This window comes from Callorhinchus milii, unplaced genomic scaffold, assembly GCF_018977255.1.
Source record: "Callorhinchus milii isolate IMCB2004 unplaced genomic scaffold, IMCB_Cmil_1.0 Scaffold2, whole genome shotgun sequence".
NCBI lineage: Eukaryota > Metazoa > Chordata > Chondrichthyes > Chimaeriformes > Callorhinchidae > Callorhinchus > Callorhinchus milii.
The window spans coordinates 59,690,251-59,706,884 of NW_024704743.1; the positions used below are offsets into that span (position 1 = coordinate 59,690,251).

Below are 16,634 nucleotides of genomic sequence, written 5' to 3' on the forward strand. Positions count from 1 at the left end.
GTTAGCAGGAACTCGGTTGTTAGTCAATTGGTGGATCACTTTTCCGGGGGTAATAATCCCTTCAAAAATTTTAAAAAATGATTTGGTCAATCAATCCATGACTGTTCACAGGACACTGGTGTGCGCAATTTGCTGCCACGTTTCACTCACAAAATATACAATCAATTCCCTTTACAGTATATTCTGTGAAGAGCTTTGAGACATCTCGGTGGGAGTGGAGGAAGGCAGTCCTGGTCAAGGACCAGAGTTGGAAGGATAACTGGGATGCCAAGGTTGCGTACAGATTTGGTGAATCTGAGAGATAGGAGAGGGGGTTAAGGAGTTCAGAACCGCAGGTGAGAATTACATTACATTAAAAAAAGCTAAGTTGTTTAGGCTCTGGACTTGTAAGAATGTTATACCAATTCGAGCAAGTAATTCAGGCCATTGTCCCATAGACAATAATTAACAATTTACTTTTTTTTTAAAAAAGTCAGTCTTCAGTTTCTAGAATCTAGATCAATCATATTTTTCTCCACATAGCCCCTCCCCCCACACACAAAAATAAACCTTTTTTTAATTACAGGATATAAAATACAGGAAATCGCTACCTCAACAACTTGCATTTAAATTGAGTCCTTTATGCAGGATAGTGCCCGAGTGCTGATAAGCAAGACACTAATTAGCAGTGCATTTAAAAATATACAGTATTTGTCATTTCAAAAGTCAACTGCAGTACTAAATCAAAGTACTGTAATAACATCTTCCAAATCATTACAAACTGCATTATTGTATGTTCAAAGTAGTCCTTGTTTAAAAAAAGGACAAAGAGTTCTATTGTTGTCGGCTTGGCCAATAGAGATTTCAGTCACCTTCTGATCAGCAATGAGGACCAAAAGGAATTTGCCTACAGAGATATTGGCCGGATGCCTGGATCATCACTGCTGTTAGCAAACCAGTGCTCAGCAGAATTTTTATACACAAAAGGATGCATCTCCAACACCTGGTATCAGAGAGCTTGGAACACACATCTGATCCCCCACATGTATTTGAGGTCCTGATCTTAGTCACGTTAATGCGGGGAGGCAGGGGGCCAGGTGCTTCCTTGCACTGTGGGGGAGGAAGGAAAGGAATGAACAAAAAACAGGAGATACGAGACTAAATCACTCTCAGCAACTTGCATTTAGATGTTGCTTTTTTTTTTAATAGAGGATTTCACAGAGCACTTAATGATTAAAACGAGGACCACTGATCAACAAGGGAGTTATGGATTTTGACCAAAAGCAGTCATAAAGGTGTGTTTTTTTAAAAAACCAGAGAATTTTGAAGTCAGGAAGAAGTAATTGAAACAGTTTTGGAAGAGAGATCCAGAAAGAAGGGACAAAATAGCCGAGTCACCAATGGTGGTTTGGTCTTCAGGTCTCTGCTGAAGGCCTTTCTTTTCGATCGCGCCTTTGGTCACCTTCCTCCCACTGGCTCGGTCCCAGGATCTGTTACTGTAAAGTGCTCTTAGATGCCATCTGGCGTGGAGGGCGCTATATAAATCCAAGTTGTTGTTGTTGGAAGGAGTGAGGAATGAGCAGTCGAGCTGAGTTGGAGAAGTACAGGCAAGAGAATAGGATGCAATTACAAAGGGAGAATTGCACAAGATCATGAAGAGATTTGAAGGTCAGGAATGCATCTTGGAACCAATCTGCTGAACTACATGGAGCCAGTGGAGTCTATAGAGGATGGGAGGTGATGGTTGTGCAGAGTCTGGTGCAGAAGAGGATACGGGTTGCAGAGCTTCGGAACTGTTGGAGTTCATGGAGGGTGGAGGCTGACGAGGAGAATGCTGGAGAAAATCCATCCTTGAGATGATAAATGATTGAATGAGGATTTCAGCAGCATGCAGTTGAGGTATGAAGATGGAAAAATGCTCCACTTTGTTGCAAATGATGGATGTTTCTCCTTCAAAGCAAATAGGAGAGTTTACAACAAAATGTTATGCATCAACTAAAAGGAGAAAATCCATTTAGTGCTGAAAGCACATCCCCAATATTGTTCTTTAAGCAGTTTTTGAAAAAAAAATCAATGTTACAACCCGCAATATTGGTAGAATTACATTACATATTGTTGGAAGTAAATTCAAACATATTGGGTTACTTCTGCAACAAAGAATAAGACACAATCCCTGCCTGCAAGCTCCTCTAACTATATTGGAGTCATTTGGTTTTAATTCTATTGGAAAAATTAACTCAGTGTGCTTCAACTCTCCAATTTTGAATCAGCAGCTACTTTTTATTGTTTCTAATCAAATCACAGATTCAGATTACTGTACATTTGCCATACAAGGGCCCTTTACCTACTACCACAAAATGAACTTGAAACACTTGGATTGTTTCATTTCTGGCATGTAACTTTAAATGACTCAAGATCCGAATTCACTTTCCACTATATACCAACCCAAAAGTTCTATTGATGTGCCATTTGTTACTTATTTATCCAATTCAACAGTTAACATTAAGAGTATTCTTGAGGTGTGCTAATAATCCTAATTTAAAAGTTTTATTTTATGTTTCTTTTTCCCTTTGAGGCCACGCAGCTCGTACTCCTGTATCAGGTGGGCTCATATAGATGGACTTTGCACAGACTTGCACAAGGCTACAGACAACCACATCAATCCGGGCTGGCCATAAAGGCATGCACTCTTGTCACTGGGCAAAACAGTAATAGTTTTTTACCATAACCAAGCGAAGATTATTTATTTTCTTTTTAAATAAAACAAAGATTTGACATCGCAAGTCTCAATTGTTTATTATTTTGGTGTCCAGCAATGGAGGGAAATATGTGTGAATTCTGAAAGGATTTAGAAATATCACAAATCCTGCACATACCTGGAAACATCTCATTCTCTGGCAGAATGCCGCTCGAATGCCGATTTTCTCCCGTGAGCCTCCTTTAGCAGAAATCCGACTTCACGAAATTTGGAAATGAGATAAACATCTGTGCAGGAATCCCAAGCTGGACGTTTCAAGACACATCTGGATAGGCGCTATTTGCAATTCCAGCACTAGATCCTAATGTTGTATATTATATTCCAACGCCTTAGGATGTCCTTCCGACATGAAAGGTGCTTTACAAATGTAATTTTGTTGTTGTCAATTTAGATACCACAAGTTGGATTATTCACAAAACTCCCCACATTGCCCTAAAACTCTTTGAGAAGGAAGGGGCATAACTGCTGAAAGCTGAATCGTTTATCAACAGCACAATTTGTTTTGTAATGTGACTTACAGCATAATGCAAATTTTAAAATTTCAAAAACAGATACGTTACATATCAGTGCTTTGTCCGGAATTTTTAAAGTTATAGTAGTGGCAATTTCAGTTTTTGTGGTTGGTTAGCTGCGGCAGAGGAAAGAACAGTTGGCAGCAAGAGATTTTTTTTAAAATATGATTTTTGTAAATATTTTTGGGGTGACTCCAATCTAATCTCACCTGTACCATTGAGTTATTGAGGGAAGCCTTCTTGGAAAAAGGTCAGTTACTTCACTGGAGGGAGGGAGAGAGCAAATGGGGGAGAACATACCTAGAACTGCTCTCCCAATCTCTCAGAGGACACCGAAAGAATGGAGGCTGGTAAATTATTCTTCGCTCCTGGAATAATGAATTTGAAATGATCTAGGGAGGCCTAAGGATAGAGGCAAACTCAAATAACCTACAACAGTGACATTACAAGTGAATCCTATCTTTGCAAATGCAAGGATTATTATCATCATATTATTATAGCAATAAAGAGAAAACTGAAAGGAAATCATAGTGCAATAATATCAAATGAGTAAGTGAACTATAAAATATAGAGAGGTCCCAATTTCAATCAATGATGAATTTGTTGATTTCAGACAAGGGTAGTATTCAGGTACAACAGTAGCCAAATGTAAAAGTGTTATTCTTTACTATTTCAGCTCCATTTGGTTACTGGCAAGATGTGTGTTGTACCAAACAATTAAGTATAATGAGTTTTTAAAAGCGGTGTCAAATACGTTTGGTAACAATGGTAAATATTTGTTGTTGAGGTCGACTCAGTGAAAAACCTACTAATGTCAACATGATGCAACAACAACAAATTACATTAGTATGGGGCCTTTCAAATCAGGAGGATGTCCCAGGGCCCTGGACGGTCAAGCATTTGTACCCGAGCAAAGGGGTTTGGGATAAGCGAGGGTGGAGGGCAGGGAGGGACGATCAAAGAGGAGGGTCTTAAGACACATCTTGAAGAAGCAAAGGAGGGAGCAATGTGAAGGGACTGTGGATTGAGTTCCAAAGAGGGGGGCTAGAGAGGCTGAAGTCTCGACCACCAATGTTGGGGCGGGCCTGGCAGGGGATGGGCAGGGGAGCAGGCTGGAGCCTGCTGAGCAGAGGGAGTGGACAGGTCGATATGGTGTTTGCAGCAACAACAACTTGCATTTATATTGCGCCCTACACACTGGGTAGCATAACATGCGTTGGTAGCATGTCACAGAGGTAGGAAGGAACAAGGCTGTGAAGAGCTTTGAAGGCGAGAACGAGGATTTTGAGCTCTATCCTCTGGGGGATAGGGAGCCAGTGGAGCCGAGCGAGGGTGGGGGTGATGGGATCATGGTGCCTGGTGTGGGAGAGGACACGAGCTTCAGAGTTCTGGATGATCTGCAGGTAAGAGTTGGGAAGGCTGATAAGCAAGGTTGGGATAGTTGAGCCTAGATGTGATGAATGCGTGAATAAGGGATTCGGCAGCCTGAGGGGTGAAGCATGGTGGAGGGTGGAGCCGGGCAATGAGGAGGAGGTGGGGGAAGGCAGAGTGGGTCATGGCACGGATGTGGGGTAGAAAAGATAGTTGAGGGTTAAACAAGACGCCAAGGTTCCGGACTGGCTTAGTAAGATGGAGTGTGCAACCATGGATAATGATACTGTCAGCGCCTGAGGTGAGGAGGTGCTGACAGGAGTCAATCAGGAGAGCCTCGGTCTTGTTGACATTCAACTGAAGAAAGTTAGCTCTCATCCAGGACTTGATGTCTGACAGACATTCTGTCAGGACAGCAGTGGTCCTGGAGTCGAGGGTGGAAGCAGATAGATAGAGTTGGGTGTCATTCACATACATGTGGAAGTTGACCCCAGCTCTGCAGATGATGTCACCAAGAAGGTACATGTACATATTGAAGAGGAGGGGACCAAGGACAGAGACAGTGCAGGGGCTGGAGGAGAAGCCATCTGTGGACACCAAGTGGAGACAGTGTGAAAAATAGAATGTGAACCAGTCAAGGACAGGACCATGAAGGTTAAGGTGAAAGGAGAGTTGGCGGAGGAGGATAGAATGATCGACCGGTGTGCAGGGAGGAGTTTTAGTTTCAGTGTTCTCAGGCTAAGGAGAAGAGACCAAAAATAGCTAAAGTTCTAGAGTGGGATTATACAGGGAAATGATGTTCATCTGCTGTGATAAAATATAATACAAGGAAAAACTGAACAGCTTTGTGAGAAAATGCTGTTTCAAATTGATCAAGAGAGAAGTGTGGAGTGACACTTAACAAATACAATTATAACTGAAGCAACAATGAGTTAGCATTGAAACTGAAGACAGACTTCAACACACTTTAAATCTTTTACATGGTTTGTATTCTAATCATGCCACCACCCCCATATAAAATGTGCTCATTCCAAAACTTCATTTAATCAGGGTTTACACTTTAGATTAGATGTTACTTGACAGTAATTTCTGATGTAAATCGGGAGCAAGAAAGAAAACATTGTTTAAACAATACAAACTTGTCAATCACCTTAAATGTAAGAGCAAACATGGCCATTTCTTCTGAATTAGAACCTCAAATTTCTCCAAATACATGACTTTTGACGTGGGATGCATCAACAATTTTAGACAATTAGTTTTCTCAATACTTCCATCAATGAACTATACCGCTGATGTAGCAGTAGTCAGTCACAAAAAGTATTCTGGTCACTGTTCGGGCTTCAATATTGAAAATGAAAAATTCCAAATGGAAGTCTTACACTTTCCATCAAATGCACGTGTTATTTCATTTTAAGTTCCAAATATTAACTTCCCCCTTCCTGCATATTCAGGATTGAAATCAAAACACCATAGGTTTCCTACTCTAAATCATTCTTTCGCAAATGAACTGTAAGATTTCTTAATTCATCATAATCTACAGACTTTTAAAACCTATATTATTACCTAACCACAATGTCACCATAGGACCACAGAAATATACAGCACAGGAGGTGGCCACTTGAGCCATCATCCCCAGGTAAAGTTGGTCAATGCAGTGGCAGCATTAGGTACGTGCAATCCATGCAATTGCAGAGGGCCCTGTCACTGTGACTCAATTACTTGTTGGCTCATACGCTTTGGGTCAGGTTCCACTCTGCTCCAAAAACCTACTGAAATTGCCTCCTGCCAACCTAACCACCTGGGGCAGGAGGCGCTCAGCATGATGGTCACAGCCAATCTCGGCCCCTCCAGGTCCACACTGGACACCCTTCAGCCAATAGCCAGGCCGCTGGGGTGGGACAGCCACCTACCATGTTTAGTTGCCCGGACTCTCAGCCAGTTTCCCAGTAACTGAGGAGCTCAAACCATGCCGTAAACAACTGCACGCAACACTGGTAGGAACCCTGCTTCGAGCTTTGTATGGGGCCCTCACAAGGTATTTGCTGCCTTTGGGTCATTCACTTTGTGGCTCTTTGTGCTGCATTGCTGTGTCCAGGCTTGCTGTTGTGTTCACCTGCAGGGTGCATATCACTGCGCTTCGTTGTGAATTGTTAACTTTGAGATGTCTAAATGATTTGCGATATCAAATGCAAGGATTATTATCAATAATTATTAATAATAATCGGGGCACGTCACAGAGTATGCCGTGACGTGTGGTGGCTGTGTGCTTTACGGGATAACACGGCGGCAGATTTGTTTACATCGATGTGCCACACACAGGTGAATGATCTGCATGTGTGGTTGAGAGTGCATTGCAGCCTGCACCTGGAGCAATCTCTAGGAGAAGCTCTTGCAACTTTGTTTTCTTTATTGGATACAGCACATGTGTGAGGCGTAGAAGGGCACCAATTGGGTTTGTATAATAAATATGAAAGTCAATGTATTCAGCCAGGGATTCCAAGACCAGATTTGTACTGAGCTACACGTGTGGCTCATGACCAGTGTGAACAGTCAGTTTCGGCAGAAGCAGCTGCACTTTCTTTGAAATTTTCACGAAGAACAAACTTCTCCATAATTTCTAGCATGTTAAGCAACAATGCCCTTTAAAGATTATAATCCCTAGTTTTGTATGGAAAGAGAACCATGGTCAGAAGTGGACTCCATCTCTCACGAGAATTCATGACCAGTGAACCTTCAACAAGCTGATGTAAATGACGCATCAGACAACAACAAGATACTCCCCCTTCTGCAGATTTGTACTTCTAATTGTTACACCGGAGATGCATGTGTGAATATCTAATTACTTACGATGTGAATCAAAAACACACAGTAACAGTGTAGTCTTTGTGGAATCACTACAACAAAGACATTGCTTTTGCGTGTATAAATAAATACATTGAAAACACTGGGGGGTTTTGATTATTCCACGTTCAATTCAAACTTGCAGCAATTACGCAATAATTAGTTAATTTTCAAATGCAACTTTGTACACAAGCCATTGATGCTTGTGCAGTTGCACGTGCAAGTTGCTAGTGTTTAATTGACACGCATTTACATATGAAGAGAGTAGAGACATAAGGAGGTGCAAGTTATATTCATTTAAATAAATGGAAAACAGTTCACGGGAACTGTGTGTTTAATATATTATATTGTCACTCAAAAAACATCAATTTAGTATCAATTAAATAAACTCACTTTGTTCGATTATTCAGATGATTTCTTCATTTGAATTTTTTACCTCATACATATAATGCATTTAAAAAGCCATGTACGTGTCTCTATAAACAAATTGTCAGCAATAATCTTCTGAGATACATGCTTTCTATTGAAGTTGAGGTGGCTGTGAGCCATACTAAGACCCTTAATGAGCCACATGTAGCGTGAGGTTTGATAACATTCTATTAGGGGACTTATCAGTAAGGTTTGTGGACAATGAGTTCTCTGCAAGGAAGATAACACAAATAAGGCTGTATATTGCTTTCTAGGGGCAAAGGTGATGAAATATAAAAGTAAAAATGTAAGGGCAGGTAAAATAATGAGTGGGGAGGGATTTAATCCAGTTGTGTTTTTACATGTGGGGACAAATGACATTATGGATGGAAAATCTGAGCAGCTAAAGCAAGAATGTATGGAGTTGGTTAACAGTTTTGAAAAGAAGTGAGCAAACATGGTGATGTCTATATTACTCAGAAGTTTTGAAAAAATTAACATGTTAATCAGCTTCCACTACTGGTCAGGAAGTGTGTGTGCAGAAGGGAATCAAGCTTGTGGACAACTGGGAAACATTTTCAAAGTAGATGAAGTGTCTGTATGAAGGATGGTATATGTCTAACTAAATGAGGTGCTAAACTGCTGGCACACAACAGAGTGGTGGAAATGTGGAACTTGCTATCACAAGGAGTAGTTGAGGCGAGTAGCATAGATGTATTTAAGGGGAAGCTAGATAAGTACATGGGGAGAAAGGAATTGAAAGTTATGCTGACAAGCTTAGTTGAGGAAGGGCAGGAGGAGGCTCATGTGGAGCATAAACACCGACATAGACCGGTTGGGCTGAATGGCCTGTTTCTGTGCTGTATATTCTATCTAATAGCAATTGTGTTCACTTAAACTAGATTTGGAGGGGGGGGGATGCTGTGGTAGATAAGAGGGTAGGTATTCCGGAGGCATGAGATTGGATGGGCCTTCATCTTGTGATCTTGTGTCTGTGGTAGCTCTTAAGAACAATCTAAGTCCCATTTACCAGCCCCTTCCCTTGTAGACTCCTTTAAAGGTATCTATCTAGTTCCCTTTTAAAAGCCAATATGGATTCTGTCACAACCACTGCTCCCGGCAGGGTATTCCATAACCCAACTACTCTGTGCATTTAAAAAAAACTCTAAACCTCCCCATTAGCTATTTTAAATCGATGCTTTCTAGTCACTCACTGACTCACCGACCAGTGGAAATAGTTTCTATCCATTTACTTCATTTATCTAGTCATCTCTCCCCTTTTTAAGTTTGGTGATATCCTGCTCTTCATTCAGGTTTCTCAATAATAAAAAATGCAGAATAATTACAATACATAGCTTAGGTAAATCTTGCTTTAACGTATAAGACATTCACTTGGTTCTGCATAGACTTATGTCAGCAACACCAAATTATCTCAGTGTTTAACAACCTTGCCCACTGTGTTCCAAAAGGAATTGCATCACCCAGTTACTAAAGTACATTGCTTTTTAGAACTACGGAAATTATAGTGTCCTAAGATGTGGCAAGCTCATCCAGTGGAGCGAGCTACTATACACTTCAGTTTTACACTGGCATACGTTTCACTGCAAATATCTTCAACAGACTATTTCTAGAACGGTTAAAAGGAGACAGAAAATCAGCAAGCCTGGATTTTAAAAAGTTGTGAGAAAGCCAAAATCAGCGTCCAAGCTTTGAGAGGAATGCTGCATGTGCAGTACTTGCATAATATGGCAACTCACCTGAGAGAGAAACTGGAATAAAATTATTTTTGAGAAATACATAAGTCTTTGACAAACATCGTACGCTCTTAGAAATCCTTTATTTTGCATCAGCTTCCATCAGGGAACAATGCACCAAATCGCTCTCATCAATCAGACCAATCCAGTCATGTAATTCAAGTAACATTTTCGCCCACAAATATACAGTCAATTTATTTTACAGTATATTCTGTGAAGCTTTTTGAGACATCTCGAGGACGTGATAAGGCACTTTATCAAATGCAAAGATTATTATTGTATTATTACTTGTGTCAGCCTGCCTTAGTTAGTGACACTTTCATTTCAGATGGTTCTGGCCTAACGGGATTTTGAACTCAATCTAAGCTGACACTTCAGTTCAGTAATGGGGGTGTGCTACATGGTCAGAGATGCCTTCCTTCAGTCAATTCACTAACGCTATCCATTTAGGTAGACGTTAAAGATCCCATGGTACTATTCAAAGAGAAGAGTTTCTCTAATAATAATAATTCTTGCTTTTGATATAGCACTTTTCACGTCTTCTAGACATCTCAAAGCGCTTCACAGAATATACTGTAAAGTGAATTGACTGTATATTTGTGGACAAAAAAGTCCTGGCCAACAAATAAAATAAAAAAGTTTTGGCCATAAATAAAATTGTTCCTTCACTTCATGTCTATTTGCGAGGCATTACTATCTGCAAATTGCTTGTCATGTTTTGCCTACCAAATATGCAGTACATGTAATGAAGGGATTCGAGACATCGTCCCAATGTGAAAGGTGCTATACCAAATGGAAGGATTAATAATCATTTTTATTATACTTGCCCATCTTTGGTTTGATGTACGGCACTTGCAAGCAGCTGCACTGAGTTGGGGTTGGCTTCTGCGTCATCATAGAAAGCCATAAACCTTTTGACAAAATCAACTGCAGACATGTAGTGCACGCCATTCTCTTCAATACTCGCATACTGAAAGGTATAAATTATCACCATTATTATGCACTATTTCATATCTCACACCATAACAAAATATTCTCGTTATTGAACTTCAAAAATGTCTGTTTGGGCATCAAATTGTCCAGATTTGAAAAGCTCATTCAATATAGTAAACAGATGGACACCCCCACTCCCGCTTCAATTAAAAAAATTGGAAGGCAAAAACATGGAAATCATGGTCTTGCAGGTTAAAAAAACCCCAAATATTCTCATCCTTCTTTAATATAAAAAGCAATCACTGAAATTTGATACTAATAAAATAAAATGCAGTCTCATAGCATAGTGGTTAGCTCGCTCGCCTTTCAAGTGAGAGGACCCTAATTGATTCCCAGGCAGGGCAAAACCTTAGGCAAGTTTCCTTACTCCACACAACAAGATTACATTTATAGAGCGCCTTTCACATCGGAAGGACGTCCCAAAGCGCTGAACAGTCAGGTGTCAGGGCCCAAGCATGGGGGTGGGGTGGTGTAGCGGTGAGGGAAGGCAGAGAGGTGGGAGGGAGACCAAAGGCACGGTCGAAGAGAAGGGTCTTGAGACCGGCCTTGAAGGAGGCAAGGGAGGAAGCGAGGCGAAGGGAACGTGGGATGGAGTTCCAGGATGTGGGGACAGAGAGGCTGAAAGCCCGGCCACCGATGGTAGGGCGGTAGACATCGAGCAGCCCGGAGCCTGATGAGCGGAGGGAGCAGGGAGGTTGGTAGAGAGTCAGCAGGTCAGAGAGGTAGGAGGGGGCAAGGCCATTGATGGCCTTAAAGGTGAGGACGAGGATCTTGAACTTGATCCTCTGGGGGACGAGGAGCCAGTGGAGTCGGGCGAGAGTGGAAGTGATGGGGTCACAGAGCCTGGTGCGTGAGAGTACACGAGCTGCAGAGTTTTGGATGATCTGCAGCTTGTGAAGGGAAGAGTTGGGAAGGCCGATGAGGAAGGAGTTCCCGTAATCGAGCCATGAGGTGATGAATGCGTGGGTGAGGGTTTCGGCAGCCTGAGGGGTGAGGCAGTGGCGGAGTCTGGCAATGTTGCGGAGGTGGTGGTAGGCAGTGCCGGTCATGGCGCGGATGTGGGGAAGAAAGGACAGTTCAGGGTCAAACAAGATACCCAGGTTCCTGACTGGCTTAGTGAGGTTGAGAGTGCAGCTATGGAGGATGATGCTGCCAACGCCTGAGGTGCGGAGGCGCTGGCGCGAGTCAATCAGGAGGGCTTCGGTCTTGCTGACGTTGAGTTGGAGAAAGTTGTCCCTTGTCCAGGACTTGATGTCAGACAGGCAGTCGGTCAGGTCGCCAGTAGTCCTGGAGTTGAGGGTGGAGGCAGAGAGATAGAGTTGGGTGTCATCCGCATACATGTGAAAATTTACCCCATCTCTGCGGATGATGTCACCGAGGGGGAGCATGTAGAGGGTGAAGAGGATGGGACCGAGGACGGAGCCCTGAGGAACACTGCACGAGACAGTGCAGGGGCTGGAGGAGAAACCGTTTGCCGCGACGAAATGGAGGCGGTGTGAAAAGTAGGACCTGGTAGCACACGCCTCTATTTATCTAGTAGCAAGTAGGACCAGAGTTGTTCGTCGATTGGCGGATCGTTTTCCTGGGGTAATAATTCCTCCCAAAAAATGGTTACTCAATCCATGACTGTTTATCCACAAAATGCAGTCAATTTACTTTACAATACATTTTGTGAAGCGCTTTGAAGCGCTCAATTACATAAGGTGCCATATCAAATATGAGGATTATCTGAATGTTACAATAATCCTTACATCAAATTCAAATACTAAAGAAAGGGTATGATATAAAAGAGCTGGGTCACACAAACTTTAATGACAGTTTATTCTTGGCCAACCTGGTCACGCTTAGCAAATCATTAAAATACACTAGAAGTCAATGTTAGCGAGCAATATTTTGTAGCAAGAGCATAGCACCTCTCACTCGCAAGAACATTAACAGCAGTCAAAGGCCAGCTTCCTGCTCAACAACAACAAGATTCCATTTATAAAGCGCCTTTCACGTCAGGAGGACGTCCCAAGGCGCTGCACAGTTGGGTCATGACCCGAGCGGGGGGAAATGGTCAGGGTGAGGGGAGGGAAGGGAGGGAACGAGGAGGGGGGAAATGGTCAGGGTGAGGGGAGGGAAGGGAGGGAGCGAGGAGGGGGGAAATGGTCAGGGTGAGGGGAGGGAAGGGAGGGAGCAAGGAGGGGGGAAATGGTCAGGGTGAGGGGAGGGAAGGGAGGGAGCGAGGAGGGGGAAGAGAGTCGAGAGGGGAGCTGAAGGCTCGGTCAAAGAGAAAGGTTTTGAGACCGGCCTTGAAGGAGGAAAGGGAGGAGGCGGCGAAGGCACTGGGGGATGGAGTTCCAGAGCCTGGGGGCTGAGAGGCTGAAGGCCCGACCACCGATGGTAGGGCGGTTGGGGCGGGGGACGTGAAGCAGACCAGAGCCAGAGGAACGGAGGGTACGGGCAGGTAGGTAGGGGGATAGTAGGTTGGAGAGGTAGGAGGGAGCGAGGCCGTGAATGGCCTTGTAGGTGAGGATGAGGATCTTGAAATCAAGTACTGTGAAAAGCTGATACTCCAGAAGCAATATTAATGCACTCTTGTGTCTAGCCTGACTGGCTGTGGGAATCGCCAATGCTTCCAGTCAATCAACACTTTTTCTCTTGCTCCTCTGTGAGGCAAAGCAAGAGAACAATGTTTGGAAGCAGCATCCACAGTGCACTGTAGAGTGTAATGGGATGAAAGAGTGACTGATAGAATCACTAAGTTACCAGCTGTCATAGTAAGTGGAACAAGACTTTTCTCCCATAGCTTGAATTGGGTTATCCCAGACACTTCCTTTACATGTTTTTGACCACGTTTTCAGTCACCTTTCCCCTCCCTACTTGAGTACATACTATATATACGTGGGGCTTCAAAGGGTGAATCTTCACATTTCAAATAAGAAAGCTCCTAACTTGAATTAAGCTGACGATTCACTTTGCTGGTTGAGGGTCACTGTTGTGCGTAAATTCGCTGCTGAGTTTATCCACAATGACACACTATCATAACAACAACAACTTGGATTTATATAGCACCCTCCACGCCGGATGGCATCTCAGAGCGCTTCACAGTAACGAATCCCAGGGCCGAGCCAGTGGGAGGGGGAGGAAGGTGACCAAAGGCACGGTCGAAAAGGTCTTCAGTAGGGACCTGAAAGTAGGAAGAGAGGGAGCGAGGTAAAGGGAGTGAGGAAGGGAATTCCAGAGCCTCGGGGCATAGTGGCTGAAGGCACGGCCGCCAAGGGTGGAGCGGAGGACTCGGGGGACGAGGAGGAGGCCAGACCCGGAGGAACAAAGGCAACGGGTACTGTTTTGAGGAAAGAGGAGGTCAGAGAGGTAGGGGGGTGCTAAGGAGTGGAGGGATTTGAATACAAGGGTGAGGATCTTGAAATCGATCCTCTCTGGGATAGGCAGTCAGTGCAGTCTGGCAAGGACTGGGGTGATCAGGGAGTGGAGTTTGGTGCGGGTGAGAATGCAGGCGGCAGAGTTTTGGATGATTTAGATTTTATGGATTGTGGTGGATGGGAGACTGGTGAGGAGGGTGTTATAGTAGTACAGCCTAGAGGTGACAAAGGCATGGACTAGGGTTTCAGCAGCCTTCGGAGAGAGGTATTTGCGGAGACGGGCGATGTGTCGGAGGTGGAAGAAAGCGGTGCTGGTGATGGACTGGATGTGGGGGAGAAAGGACAATTGGGGGTCGAACCTGACGCCAAGGTTGCATACCACTTTAGTGTATTCTGTGATGCACTTTGAGACATCCCAATGATGTGATAAGATACCATATCAAAATACGAGGATTATTAAAAATAGTTTATAAAATTCTGGTTCTAAAGAATAACGCACCAAATACTAAACAATTTAAGGGAATGATTATAACAATATACAATTTATGTTTATATAGCACCCACCCTCAACCCCATTCATAAGCCAATCCACGTTATAGTGAGAATTTATAATAATCCTTGCATTTGAAATAGTAGACAGAGCTGTCCTTCATCTGACAAAGTAGATAATACTCATGTAGAAAACTCTCATCTTAATAATAATAATCCTTGCATTTGATATAACGTCTTATCACGTCTTCGAGACATCTCAAAGCGCTTCACAGAATATACTGTAAATTGAATACTATATATTTTGTGGGCAAAGCATAGCAGTCAATTGCGCACGGTAGTCTTGCTTGCTGATCTCACCCGATCTACCAACAATACTTGATGACTGAATATAAAACTTCAAGCAATATTCCAGTGAATGAAAGCTCAATTATTAGATCATTCTCATTAACTAAAATTTATTTTACAATTGTTATTTTAATACATCACAACTAGATATGTCACCTACATGGACCTGTGAGGTCATAAATGGTGACATTGCAGGGTAGATCACGATTATCTGATACCTTCAGCAACACAAGGTAACGTATTAGGGTCTAAAATGCAGGAGTCACAACCTTGGATTCATAAAGAATCTTAAAATATGAAATCCTGACAGTAACCAGAATAATGTTACAAAACCCACAAGATCTCTGCTCTGATGCAAAATTCCTTTGGAGATTGTCAGAGTGGAGATCGACTGGGTTGGGGTAATGTACATCTGGTTCCCAGCAGGATTCATTATTTATGAACCTTTCAAATTCAGATTGTGAATACCAAGCGTATGACCCCAATGAGCACATCTTAGCCAATAAAACAAGTACAAAAAAAAACTTTAGCTCACGTCTAAATTTAAACATCATATCCAACAAGTCGCCAAATTCGTTTTCTGGATAGCAATTGAAATTTTCTTTAGAAGTGGAAAAGGGGAGAATAGTCGTCATCAGTTTAAATGAGAGCTTTGAGAGTCCACCGGTGTCATGGAATAAATTTCCACATGTATGCGGATGACACCCAACTCTCTCTCTCTGCCTCCACCCTTAACTCCAGGACTACTGGCGTCCTGACTGACTGCCTGTCTGATATCAAGTCCTGGACGAGGGACAACTTTCTCCAACTCAACGTCAGCAAGACCGAGGCTCTCTTGATTGGCTCGCGCCAGCGCCTCTGCACCTCGGGCGTTGGCAGCATCATCCTCCACCGCTGCACACTCAACCTCACTAAGCCAGTCACGAACCTGGGTGTCTTGTTTGACCCTGAACTGTCCTGTCTCCCCCACATCCGCGCCATGACCGGCACTGCCTATCACCACCTCCGCAACATTGCCAGACTCCGCCACTGCCTCACCCCTCACCCACGCATTCATCACATCAAGGCTCGATTATGGAAATTCCCTCCTCATCAGTCTTCCCAACTCTTCCCTTCACAAGCTGCAGATCATCCAAAACTCTGCAGCTTGTGTACTCTCATGCACCAGGCTCTGTGACCCCATCATTCCCACCCTCATCCAACTCCACTGGCTCCCCATCCCTCAGAAGATTGAATTCAAGATCCTTGCCCTCACTTTCAAGGCCATCCATGGCCTTGTCCCCTCCTACCTCTCTGACCTACTGACTCCCTACCAACCTCCCCGCTCCCTCCTTTCAGCAGGCTCCAGCCTGCTCCATGTCTCCCGCCCGACCCACCCTACTACGGGTGACTGAGCTTTCAGCTTCTCTGCCCCCACACTCTGTAACTCCATCCCACAATCCCTTCACCTCCCTTGCCTCTTTCAAAGGCGGTCTCAAGACCCTCCTCTTCAATGGTGCCTTCGGTCGCCCTTCCACCTCACTGTCTTCCCTCACCCCTACCCCACCCCTCCCCCATGCACGGGTCCTGACTGTAGACTCTCCAGCGCCTTGGGACATGCTCCCGACGTGAAAGGTGCTCTATAAATGTAATTTTGTTGTTGTCTCTTGGTGTGCCTATTCATACTTCGTTTGGATCATAGGCCTGCTGAACATTGTTTATTAAGGGTGAGGATGGAGACAAAGGCAGAATTCATCTACACCAATTTTGACATAAACTTTTTGGTGACTACTGTGCCAGCAGGCTAAGTTTCATGCATTTCACAAACAGTCTGGCG

General features: G+C 43.6%; 1 protein-coding gene across 1 annotated transcript in view; it reads right to left on the reverse strand.

Annotated features, from left to right (window-relative positions):
- LOC103185982 (calcium-binding mitochondrial carrier protein Aralar2) overlaps positions 1 to 16,634 on the reverse strand; it is an 87,557-nt gene that overhangs the window by 59,436 nt on the left and 11,487 nt on the right. The window contains exon 3 of the mRNA XM_042332030.1: positions 10,451 to 10,593. Coding sequence (XP_042187964.1) covers positions 10,451 to 10,593 — 143 coding nt within the window. The remainder of the gene's footprint in view (positions 1 to 10,450; positions 10,594 to 16,634) is intronic.